The sequence below is a fragment of the Myotis lucifugus genome, unplaced genomic scaffold, assembly GCF_000147115.1.
Source record: "Myotis lucifugus unplaced genomic scaffold, Myoluc2.0 scaffold_1163, whole genome shotgun sequence".
Taxonomy (NCBI): Eukaryota; Metazoa; Chordata; class Mammalia; order Chiroptera; family Vespertilionidae; genus Myotis; species Myotis lucifugus.
The window spans coordinates 69,871-82,802 of NW_005872211.1; the positions used below are offsets into that span (position 1 = coordinate 69,871).

Below are 12,932 nucleotides of genomic sequence, written 5' to 3' on the forward strand. Positions count from 1 at the left end.
CATATAGTTCCAAATAGCAAAGAAGGCAGTTGAGTCCTTGAGGATAGAGTGAAGTGAAAACAGATGTCTTAGATGGTGAAATGACTTCCTATTGATTAAATCATAAATTCATTTTAAAAATGGGCAAAAGTTCTGACAAGACTTTTCAACAAAGGAGATAAAGACAGGGTGTATAGATGCATAAAGAAATGCTCACTATAAAATATTTTTAGAAAAATGGATTTAAAACAAAACAACACTACTGAATTTGGGATTGACAATTTAAAAATATTCAACATCACATGTGCTCACAGGGATAAAGAAAAACTAGAATTGTCATTACTGTGGGTGGCTTGGAAGTCAAAGGAAGGACCATTTTAGATCACAGTTCTGCATATATTCAAAGCAAAACACTCACTTATACTGCAACACTTAGGTATTGGAAAACGCACATTTATGTAAAGAACTGAACCCAATATTCCCAGAAAATTTATTCATAACACCTCAAACCTAAAAATAACCAAAACCATAAACTGATCAATAGATAAAGTGGTTATTCAAAGAGCACACTAATACTCAGCAATAAAAAATAATTAACTTTTCACATAAGCATTAGTGTTGAAACTCAAAACAACTGTGTAGCATGAAAGAGTCCCATATTTATTAAAGAATATGCTCATTATAGTGTTTATAACACTATGAAAAATATGAACTAATCTTGTAAAGGAAGGAAAATCAATGACTTCATTTAGAGCTGGGGAAGGCAGAAAGAAAGACTATAAATGGGCAGGAGGGTGTGGTAAAATAGGTTTAGGGTTGTTAGTATGGAAAATAATATAAGGATTTATAATCAATAACACAAGAATAACCTCTTCCCTGGCCATTGTACTTCAGTTGGTTGGGCACCATCCCTTTCCCTGAGTTGCCATGGGTTCCATTCCAGGTCAGCCCTCATGCCTGCCTGGATGCCCTGTAGTTGACGTGCAGGAGGCAACAGTTCAATGTTTCTTTCTCATATTGCTGTTTCTCTCTCTCTCTCTCTTCCACTCTTTCTAAAAGGTCAATAAAAATATTTTAACTATATAAAAGACATATTTTAAAAGGGAGAATAAACTCTGTGTTTTGCATACTTACATCTGTAAGCCTACTTTTAACCTAACCCAGCGGTTCTCAACCTGTGGGTTGGGAACACTCTGGGGGTTGAACGACCCTTTCCCAGGGGTCGCCTAAGACCATTGGAAATCACATATATCATTACATATTGTTTTGGTGATTAATCACTATACTTTAATTATGTTCAATTTGTAACATGAAATTGGGGAACACCGCAACATGAAGAACTGTATTAAAAGGTCGCGGCACTAGGAAGGCTGAGAACCTACGAGTCCTAACCTGTATGTGGGTGAGAGATACGTTTATCTCACATGTGACATTTTTACAGCTTTATCCACATGTTCAAGCTCACCACATAGTACACATTAGAAGAGTGCATTTTAGTTATAAATATACTCAATGGAGCTTTAACAAGCACTTTCAAGTAAAGACCTGGATATCCCTGGCTTGTTAGGAAATTAAAATGGTAACCCTATATGGGCTCTACCATCTCTCCCCTAATTTCCTGGGAGGACCAGTCTTGCCACAGGAGCAGCAAATATCGGCAAGCAGTGAAGACTATGGCCCTCTGAATCCACAGGAATGCTGACTGGTTACAAAAATACATCCGGGGACTGATTATAGGAATATTCTTCCTCTAGCTTCGAGGTCTTGCCAGGTGAGGAAACCTTGAAGTGAACACCCTAGATGGGCCAGGGAAATCCAAAAATCTGTGCTTATTTTCTCTGCCAATGACTTTAGCCACAGAAAACAGCTATGGAGGCCTTGAGAATGTCTGTAAGCAAACATCACAGCAGCCACAGACCTTGGATCATTTGTGGAAAACGTAAAGAACAGGCACTTTTCATCTAATTTACTGGTCTTTCCCACTCACTATGAATAGTGTTTCTGTCCTAACGTTAGTTCCATTTAAACCTCCGAGTCTTACAAGTGACACTAGCCTATAAAATTTCATACATCATGACACATGGCTCCTTTACAGTATGTGGGGAAGAATCCTCCTAAACATTGCTGAGAATTCTGTAATACTTACTGTGAACAGATAATATAATTTATACTGTTCCCACGGGCACAACAAAGGACTCCTATCCTGGGTGACCATTGAACTCAATAATAATAGAGGCACCAGGCTGAAAATTAGAACCACAAATTCATGTAGAATTTCTTTCAAGGCCTTGGTCAGCAATGCAAAATAACCCAATACTGGACAAAGAGTGATTTTCTGCTATTATTAAGTGCCTCCCAAAGCACAGAAAGTTTGGGACCCCACAAATGCTGAGTCATACTAACTCACTCTCTTAAAGGAAACATTAAGAATAAGGTGCTTCCCTGCTCAGGGGGCTCAGTGGGTTGGAGCATCCTCCCATAAAGCACAGCCCCACAAATTAGTGGCCTGTTTGATTCATGATAAGGGCACTTAACGAACTAGCTTGCAAATTCGATCCTTGTTCAGAAAGCAAAGAGGAGGCAATTGATCCATGTTCCTTTTTTTTTTTTTTAATCCATGTTTCTTCTTTTTGCGCTCTCTCTCTCACTTCCTCCCTCTCTCTCTAAAATTAATAAACAATTACCTGGGACAGAATTAAAACATTAAGGTGTTGATATTTCAAGTGCATATGGTTAAATATAACGCTATCTCTCTAGAACAGTTATCACAACCATCTGAGCTCACCGGAAGTCTGTCTCCTTTCATGTAAGAGTATAAAGAATCAATATCACGGATTTCAGAAAAACCCCACACTATTAGTGTCATAGCCATGATCCCCACCCCGTTTTTTATTTAATCCCTAAAATCTGATGGTTTCTGATTAAAGTCATCTGTTTTTGCTTTTAACTTAGGTTAGTGTTTGAGTGATAAAAATTAACTTTGCCCTGGGAGAAGCTGTTTCTGAGGGATTACAACATAACTTTAGACACAAGAGCGAGCAGAGCCCATAGTGAACTAGAAACTGTGCTTTCCCTGGTGAAACCCATGTTTAATGTCTATAAATATGGCCAGTGTCACAGGAGGCACGCGTCAGCCAACTTGCAGTCTTTCTTAAAGCAGAGAATCCTCTGGAGATCACGTGGAGGCTGGTGTTGGGATTCGAAAGATGATTTCCTTAGACAGATGTATTGTAAATGTCCAAGGCTCCTCATGATCTCAAATAGTATTTCTTCTATTGCAGATCCTGCCCCATTACTGTGAATTTCCCTCTGGCAATGAATTTTCTGAAGCGGCTGCCCATCAGCCCTTCTGAAGGCAGCCTGGGGATGGAGGCAAACTGTGAGGCCTCCTGAGGAGAAGGTCAAGTCCTGCCACAGCGCCCACATGCCAGCCAGGAACCCCCTTTCTAATTCCAGTGTCCACAGCAGCCACAGTGACCTGGCTTCATCTCCCAAATGGGGGCGGGAATGCTCCCAGCAGGCCTTCCAACTGGACTCTGCCACCCCTTCCCAGATTGTCTCAGGGAGACCCCCACTGACCACCACTGGCTTCACCTTATGGCATCATTGTCTGTGGGCTCTGATAAGGGCTGGTGGAATTTGGGTTCAGACACGTATGGAAACATCAAAAAGGTATGTTGTGTTTTTCAAATGTCCATTTTATATCAATTCTACTTGAATCAAAATTTAAGAAAGGTTTGTACTTGATGCATCCCAATAATTTTAGTTTTATTATGAAAGTTCTTGAGCATATTTGATACTACTGTATCAGCATGTTAGCACTTGGAGTGCGGGAAACGAGTTAAGTCGGCTCGCGTGAATTGCGCGTACTCCGCGGGAGCCGTCTTTAACTCGGTTCATATAGATTTGCGGTGGAGTGCGGGAAACGTGTAAACTCGGGCCGATTGTAACTGCGTATTACCAAATATTTGTTTGTAATCCACCCTTTTGGTGGATGGAACAAAACCAAAAGACAGAGCCATCTTATATTTTGGCGGGAAATTCACCCGCACTCCAAGTGTTAGAAATACAATGTAATGATGTGCTACTGAAATATCTTACCATGTCCATGTTCAGTGCCATCATGTTGGCAGTTTGAACCTCATGACAATGAGAGTATTTACACCAGGGATATTAACAAAGATTACAAAGCAGACTTCACTTAATGCATTATTAAATGCTTAGACATACTACATTTGGTGGAGGATGTTAACAATGCAGATTAAATCTGTAAGTGTATGGTCCAAGTGCGTTTAAATTCTACATGGGTTAAAAATTGAGAAAATGTGTTCCACTGCAATATTTAATATCTCTGGTTCCATATAGCAAAGAAGTAATTGCAGTCCATGATAAATGAGTGAACTTCAAACATGTCTTACATTGTACACTGTCCTATTGGTTAAATTAATAAATTCATTTTATTTTTTTAATTCTTTTTTGTTGAAAGCATCGCATACCTCCCCTTTTTTCCTCTCCAAACTGCATCCACCCTCCAGCGCCGGCCTTCACTCCCCTATTGTCTGTGTTCAATGGTTATGCTTATATGCATACAAGTTATTCAGTTGATCTCTTACCCCTCCCACCCCAAGCCACCCTCTCTTACCTTTACTCTGAGGTTTGAAGGTCTGTTTGATGTTTCTCTGTCTCCTGACCTATTTTTTTTTAAAATATATTTTATTGATTTCTTACAGAGAGGAAGGGAGAGGGATAGAGAGTTGGAAACATTGATGAGAGAGAAACATCGACCAGCTGCCTCCTGCACATCTCCCACTGGGGATGTGTCCGCAACCCAGGTACATGCCCTTGACCGGAATCGAACCTGGGACCTTTCAGTCCGCAGGCCGACGCTCTATCCACTGAGCCAAACCGGTTTCGGCTCCTGACCTATTTTTATTCATCAGTTTATGTTGTTCATTACATTCCACTCATGAGTGAGATCATGTGATACTTAGCTTTCTCTGACTGGATTATTTTTCCTAGCATTATGCTCTCAAGGTAATAAATTCATTTATCCGTTTGAGTCCCAAGCAGCGCGATCGTACTACTGAGATTTTATATCGAGAAAACATACGATTCGTTTGAGTCCCAGGGGGTATTGAAAAAACACTGTCGAAGAATCCCAAACAGGGCAACCGCGCTTTTTCTAAATGAGTACGAAAAGACCCAAACAGCGTGATAGCGCTTGTTTTATTTTATGTCGAGAAATACCAAGCAGCGTGATCACACTGCTTGGGACTCAAACGGTTAAACAATTGGTAAAAGATTCTGAGCAGTGACAGATCAATGGATAAAGTGGTTATCCATAGAATACAATATTATTAGCAATAAAAAATTAACTATTTACATAAACATTACTGTTGAATCTAAAAATGCCTGGGTAGCAAGAAAGAAGTCATAGTTTGTTAAAAATTATACACCTTATAGTGCCTATAAAATTATGAAAAATATGAACTAATGTATTATAAGAGGAGGGAAATCAATGGCTGTATGGAGGGTAGAGAATACAGAAGAGTATAAAAGGGCAAGAGGTAAATACAGGGTGTGTAAAACTAGGTTAGAGTTGTTAGTATTGAAAATAATACAACAGTAAATAAATAATAAAAGTATAAACTTTCATGGCTACTGTGTCTTATATTGTTGGGCATGATCACATTCACTGAAAGGTCATTGGTTTGATTCCAGATCAGGGCACATGCCCGCCTGGATGTGCAGTAGTGGGCACGCAGGAGGCAGGAGATTGATGTTTCTCTCCCTCTGCACTTCTCTCTAAAAATCAATAAAAACACATTTTAAGGGAGAGACCAAGATGGAGGCATAGGTAAACACTGGAGATTGCTGCCGCAAACAACCACTTCAAAAATACAACTAAAAGAGGGAACGGACATCACCCAGAACCACAGGAAGGCTGGCTGAGGAGAGACTCTTCAACTAGAAGGAAAGAGAACAGCATACGGAGGCTCAGAGGAGGTGCAGTGTGGAAAATACAAAGGTGCAGAGGTGCGCGCGCAAAGCGGGCTGGTGGCTGAGGGCGCGGTTGTCGTTTTCAATCAGGAGGGAGTCTCAGACTCTGAGCTCCAGATCCGGGCGAGTCTCTAGGGACTCAGACTCAAACGGGAGAAGCAGGATTATCTGGCATCAGTTGGAACGTGAGGACAGCTTTCTCTCCGAGGTTTGCAGCAGTTGCTGGGGTTCTGAGAAGAAGAGCCTCTGGGAACGGAACTGAGAGCGGCCATAACTGCTCCCTCCGCCCGCCCTGTTGATCCCCTGCGAACCGCCCCGCCCAAGCCCTGCGCAGAGCCATTTGCCAGATAGCCTCAGGTAAAGGCTAGATTAGCACCTCCCCAGAGTTAAGAAGTTTTCCCACGGCAGACACAGGTGATTCTCACAGCCAGTCGGCCTGGTGGTCAAATCCCTCTAGTATTAACTACAACAATCAAGGCTTAACTAGAACAAGACAGCACACAAAGACCACTAGGGGGGTGCACCAAGAAAGCATAAAATATGCGGAGACAAAAGAACATTACAGAAATGGATGATATAGAACTAAAAACAGCAATTTTGAGGGCTTTCAATAATGTGCTAGAAGCTGCCAATAAACTTGATTAGAGCTTCACGAAATCTAATGAGACCCTCGATGCTGTGATAAAGTATCAACTAGAAATTAAGCATACACTGACTGAAATAAAGAATATTATACAGACACCCAATAGCAGACCAGAGGAGCGCAAGAATCAAGTCAAAGATTTGAAATGCAAAGAAGCAAGAAACACCCAACCGGAAAAGCAAAATGAAAAAAGAATACGAAAATACGAAGATAGTGTAAGGAGCCTCTGGGACAGCTTCAAGCGTACAAACATCAGAATTATAGGGGTGCCAGAAGATGAGAGACAGCAAGATATTGAAAACCTATTTGAAGAAATAATGACAGAAAACTTCCCCCACCTGGTGAAAGAAATGGACTTACAGGTCAAGGAGCGCAGAGAACCCCAAACAAAAGGAATCCAAAGAGGACGACACCAAGATACATCATAATTAAAATGCCAAGAGCAAAAGACAAAGAGAGAATCTTAAAAGCAGCAAGAGAAAGAGACTCAATTACCTATAAGGGAATACCCATACGACTGTCAGCTGATTTCTCAACAGAAACTTTGCAGGCCAGAAGGGAGTGGCAAAAATATTCAAAGTGATAAATATGAAGAACCTACAACCAAGATTACTTTATCCAGCAAAGCTATCATTCAGAATTGAAGGTCAGATAAAGAGTTTCACAGACAAGGAAAAGCTAAAGGAGATCATCACCACTAAACCAGTATTAGACGAAATGCTGAAAGGTATCCTTTAAGAAGAGGAAGAAAAGAAAGGTAAAGATACAAATTATGAACAACAAACATGCATCTATCAACAAGTGAATCTAAGAATCAAGTGAATAAATAATTTGATGTACAGAATGAACTGGTGATTATAATGAATCAGGGACATAGAAAGGGAATGGACTGACTATTCTTGGGGGGGAAGGGGAGAGGGAGATGCGGGAAGAGACTGGACAAAAATCGTGCACCTATGGATGAGGACAGTGGGTGGGGAGTGAGGGCGGAGGGTGGGGCGGAAACTGGGAAGAGGGTAGTTATGGGGGGATAAAAAAAGAGGAACAAATGTAATCTGAACAATAAAGATTTAATTAAAAAATACATTTTAAAATATATAAAACTAAAGGCTGATGAAATTCATACACTTTTGATATTTCTCTTGAAATTTTCGTATTTTCTTTGATTACAAAATCCACCATTATTAATTAGTACACCTAGTAGGTAAAGCCTTAATTGTGGTTCCAAATAAAAACATAGCTATCCCTCTATTCTTAGAAAATTAAGATGGCAACACTATATACACATCACCATCTCTCTCCTCATTTCCTGAGAGAATCATTGTTGCCTCTGTGGCAGCAAATACTGTCCAGAAGTAAAGGCTACTGCCATCAGATTGATCAGGAATGCTGAACTGTCACAAAACACACAACCTGGGACTAATTATAAGATTATCCTTCCTTTAGCTTTGAATTTTTCCTCTTGTGATAACCTTGAGGTGAACACCATAGTGGGGCCGAGGGAATCACCAAAACCATGAGATTCTTTTCACAACCAATCACTTCAGCTACAAAAAGAACAAACAAGCTTCAGGACTGGGTCATTTATGGATAATGTTCAGAAGAGGCAATTTTCATCAAATATACTGATGTCTCTTCCACTCACTATGAAAACAGTGTCTGTCCCAATATTAGTTGCACTTCACAGTGTTACAACCAATAAAACCAGCCTATGATATTTCACACATCATGGCTCAGGGCTCCTTTGCAGTATGTAAGACATACTATGAACAGAGAATATAATTTATATTGTTCACAGGAGCACAACAAAGGACTCTTCTTCCAGGTGATCACTGACCTCACCAATAATACTGGCACAAGGCTAAAAAATTAGAACCAAAAAGTCATGCAGATTTTTGTTGAAGGACTTGGTTAGCAATACAAAATAAACCAATATTGGACAAAGAGTGATTTTTTGCCATTATTATGTGCCTTCCAAAGTGCAGAAAGTTTGGGACCCCACCCTATCTGTTCCCCCCTGCGTTTGACAGATCACAACTATCCTTTCAAATGATCCCAGGCAGTGAATATAATCCACAAAATTAAAGGTACAAAAGCAAAAAACACCTTTACTAAAAGATCATAAACCAGAACAGAGGATGGCAAGCAGTTTGTAATTTGGTGAATTGGAACATAAAATGACCCATCAGAGGATAATGTGAGAACAATGATAGAAGCACAAAAAAGGACTCCTCTTCTGGGGGACCACTGACCTCACCAACATTAGAGGCACCAGGCTGCAAATTGGAACCACAAAGTTATGCAAACTTTCTTTCATTGCCTTGGTCAGTGGTATAAAATAAGCTATTATTGGACAAAGACTGATTTCTCTCACATTATTATAGCTTTCCAAAGCACAGACAGTTTGGGACCCCACCATATCTGTTCATCTCGCCATGATGATAGATCACAACTTTTGTATCAAATCATCCAGACAGTGAGATTTAAAAAAAAAAAAAAAGCTACGAAAGAAAAAACATGTTTACTAAAGATCATAAACCAGAACAGAGGGCAGTAAGCAATTTGCAGGTTGGTGAATTAGAAAGTAAAACAATTCATAAAAGCATAATGTGAGAATCACAATGTCCCTGAAAGTGGCAGCACTCCTTAGCTGAGGATGTGTGCTCTGAACAAACCCTGGGTCAGATGCATTCCCTAGTCAGAAAGGAAGGAAGATCCTGTCAAGAGCTTGAAGTAATCATAATGTTCTCAAGCACAAGTGAGAACACAGAATCCATTTCCCCTGAGCACACAGGGGTTGTGACTGATGCACACTCTTCAGGTGAGCCAGGTGGTAGAGGTGAAATATCTTCAGCCACACATGCTCGCTGTGACATCAATCAGTTAGCAGGTCTGGGCATGTTAGCAAGTACAATGCAGCTCCTTCAAGCCTCACTTGTGCCTGAAACTGATGAGGAATACATCAGAGTGCATGTTCCATTAAAAGGCATTTAAATTCAGAAACATAGGTCCCAAAGAGTCACCTTCAGTGTTGTTATACTAAGTGAGAAAAAGAAAACATTCCCTGCACATTTAACACTTCTCTCCAGTGTGAACTCTGTGGTGGCTAGTGTGCTGAGCCCTTCAAGGAAAGGACATCCCACATTCTCTATATCAGGGGTCCTCAAACTTTTTAAACAGGGGGCCCGTTCACTGTCCCTCAGACATTCCACACACGTGCACTGTGGGCCCGGGACGAGTCAGCTGCTAAACAGGACAGGCAGCGGCGGCAAAACACCCGGCGGGCCGGATAAATGTTTTCAGCGGGCTGCATGTGGCCCACGGGCTGTAGTTTGAGATCCTCTGCTCTGTATCGTTAGGGCTTTTCTCCAGTGTGAACTTCTCTGGTGTTCTTTGAGGACAGACTTATCACTGAAGGACTTTCCACAATCACAGCACTAATATGGCTTGTCGTCACTGTGAACTCTCAGGTGTCTAATAAGGTAAACTTTTTGGATAAACGACTTCCCACATTCAGTACATTCATATGGCTTCTTTCCAGTGTGAACTCTGAGATGTCTAGTGAGGGTAGACCTTACACGAAATGACACCCCACATTCTGTCCACTTATAGGGCTTTTCTCCAGTGTGAACTCTCTGGTGTACTTTGAGATAAGACTTATCATTGAAGGACTTCCCACAATCACAGCACTCATATGCCTTGTCATCACTGCGAACTCTCAGGTGCCTAATAAGGCAAGATTTTTGGCTAAAAGACTTCCCACATTCAGTACATTCATATGGCTTCTCTCCAGTGTGAACTTTGAGATGTCTAGTGAGGTTAGACCTTGCACGAAATGACACCCCACATTCTGTACACTTATAGGGCTTTTCTCCAGTGTGAACTCTCTGGTGTACTTTGAAATAAAACTTATCATTGAAGGACTTCCCACAATCAGAGCACTCATATGGCTTGTCATTACTGTGAACTCTCAGGTGCTTTGTAAAGTTGGATTTTTGGCTAAAAAACTTCCCACATTCCGTACATTCATATGGCTTCTCTCCAGTGTGAACTCTGAGATGTCTAGTGAGGTGAGACCTTACACAAAATGACACCCCACATTCTGTACACTTATAGGGCTTTTCTCCAGTGTGAACTCTCTGGTGTACTTTGAGGGTAGAGTTACCATTGAAGGACTTTCCACAATCAGAGCATTCATATCGCTTGTTGCCACTGTGAACTCTCAGGTGCTTTGTAAAGTTGGATTTTTGGCTAAAAGACTTCCCACGTTCCATACACTCATATGGCTTCTCTGCAGTGTGAACTCTCTGGTGTCTAATGAGTGCACGTCTTTCTCTGAAGAACTTCCCACATTCACTACATTCATACTGCTTTTCTCCAGTGTGAACTCTCCTATGTCGAATGACATTCAAGTTTTGTCTAAACACTTTCCTACATTTGTTACACTCATAAATCAGTTCTCCAGAAAATACACCCTGATGTTGAACAACTTTCAGGTTGTGTTTAGCAGCATTTTCACATTCACCCCACTGGTGGTGACTATTTCCATGAAGAAATTGCTGTGAAATCTCACTGCCACAGTATTGGGACTTTCCCCTGTCACTCACTGCTCAGTGTTGAGAGTGGCCTGGTGCCGGAGTAGCTCTGAGTTGTACAGCAAGTCTTTCCCAACCTTCCTGCTGATGGAAGGCACCAACGATAAGAAATTGGACCTACTCACTGAGGAGGCCCTGTCCATACCTTGTTTCCAGGGCTCCTCTCCACATCCATTCCTCTGTTGCTCATGAGGGTTTGCACAGGAACAGGAGTCTCCAACACATGCATCACTACAGAAGGCTTTCTGCTCAAAGTCTGCTGCATGTGACCCACTCAGGTGCAAAATACCTTTTAACACAGAGAAACACTGCTTACACAGAGGGATCTTCTGGGTGGCTGGAGCTGTCTTAGAAGCCCTGACCTGCGACTCTCCTTTTATAGATACACTCTGAGCAGAACAGGCCTCATCACCATCGATTTTATGCCAACAACCTGAAAAGTGAGAAAGGGTAAAAAAATGAATGTTGAATGTGGTGACAGGGGAAAGTCCCATTACCAAAGTGTATTACAGATCACAAGTTGTTTCTACTGAATTGTCTGAAAATAAGAGATGTGTAGGAAGGATTGATAAGAGGCTCTTGAGACTTCCTGGGCTAATGAAGATCACAAAATAGGGAGGCCTCACCAGAAAAAAGACACAAACATGGGAAGCACCACATGGATGAGGATATGGATTTCCAACTAATACTTCTACTAACAGCATTCAGCACGGCTTGTCTGCTGGGGACAGGAACAAGCTGTACAAGAATTGGTCAGTTCTTACTCCAAGTAAAATTCAATAAAGGCATAGCTGGTTTCAAGGACTAATTAGCACGTATGTGTACCTCATAACACATATGCAAGTCAATGTTGCAGAATACTGCAGAGGCACCAATGCAGAGGAACAGGTGATGAAGAGGTGAGCAGTCAGCACTGGGCCAGAGCAACACAGCTTGCTCTAGTATTCAGGGAAGAGAATATAACAAACAATTGATTGCAGGTCTCACAAGAACAGCCTATGGTCCTTTTAAGTAAAGACCATAACATGGCACAGGTCACCTAGAGAAAGAAGGTAGAAGTTGAAGCCATGCATGTGGGCACTGTCAGCCTCCCATGAAGAGAAAGTGCAAGCTGGGCCCCATTAAGCTCACTGGAAGATTCCTGACCTTCTGTTTCCTATACTTTTTGAGGTAACAGGGGTTAGCGAGATGTTCGTGGAGTCCTTTGCTCAGGACTCTCCATCCAGCTCATCCCTGGCAGCCACAGCACATTTGACAAGACAGTAGGGAAATTTAGCAGAAACCATATTCTTGCTGTGGGAGAGAGAAAGCTATGCCTGAGGAATAAAGGAAGAGAGGGCATCACCTTAAAACACTTGGGAGAACATCAAGGTCTTACCTACAGATGACACAAGTGCAAACACTTCCAGCATCACATCGCAGTACAGAAGTCTCTGAGCCTCATCAAGGAGCTCCCATTCCTCCTGAGAGAAGACAATGGCCACGTCCTCATAGTTCATATCCTGTCATAATGGGGAAAGTACAGCCCAAGATCAGATTCACTCCTATGACTGTAAGTCTGTCATGCTCCCGACCCTCCACATCCATCTGCTCTGTCTACTCCTCACATCAGAGAAAATACCAGGCCTTCATCCCATGAAAGCCACTGTCTTCTTATATTCCTACTGACATTTTGTCTTCCCACCATATTAAAGGCATGTGAGCAGATAAAAGAT

At 41.5% G+C, this 12,932-nt stretch overlaps 1 protein-coding gene across 1 annotated transcript; it reads right to left on the reverse strand.

Annotated features, from left to right (window-relative positions):
* Window positions 1–11,193: 11,193 nt before the first annotated feature.
* On the reverse strand, window positions 11,194–12,643 carry LOC106695365 (zinc finger protein 416-like). The gene is made up of 2 exons (XM_023748122.1): window positions 12,596–12,643; window positions 11,194–11,650 (listed from the first exon to the last, which is right to left on the reverse strand). The coding sequence occupies exons 1-2, from the start codon at window positions 12,627–12,629 to the stop codon at window positions 11,226–11,228; spliced, it is 459 nt and encodes a 152-aa protein (XP_023603890.1). The 5' UTR covers window positions 12,630–12,643; the 3' UTR covers window positions 11,194–11,225.
* Between the last annotated feature and the right edge of the window lie 289 nt (window positions 12,644–12,932).

Coding starts and splice junctions, on each gene's coding strand:
- LOC106695365 (XM_023748122.1), bottom strand. CDS start 12,629: ATGCTGGAAGTGTTTGCACTTGTGTCATCTGTAG. Junction 11,651..12,595: donor TGCACTTGTGTCATCTGTAG/GTAAGACCTTGA, acceptor CTCACTTTTCAG/GTTGTTGGCATAAAATCGAT.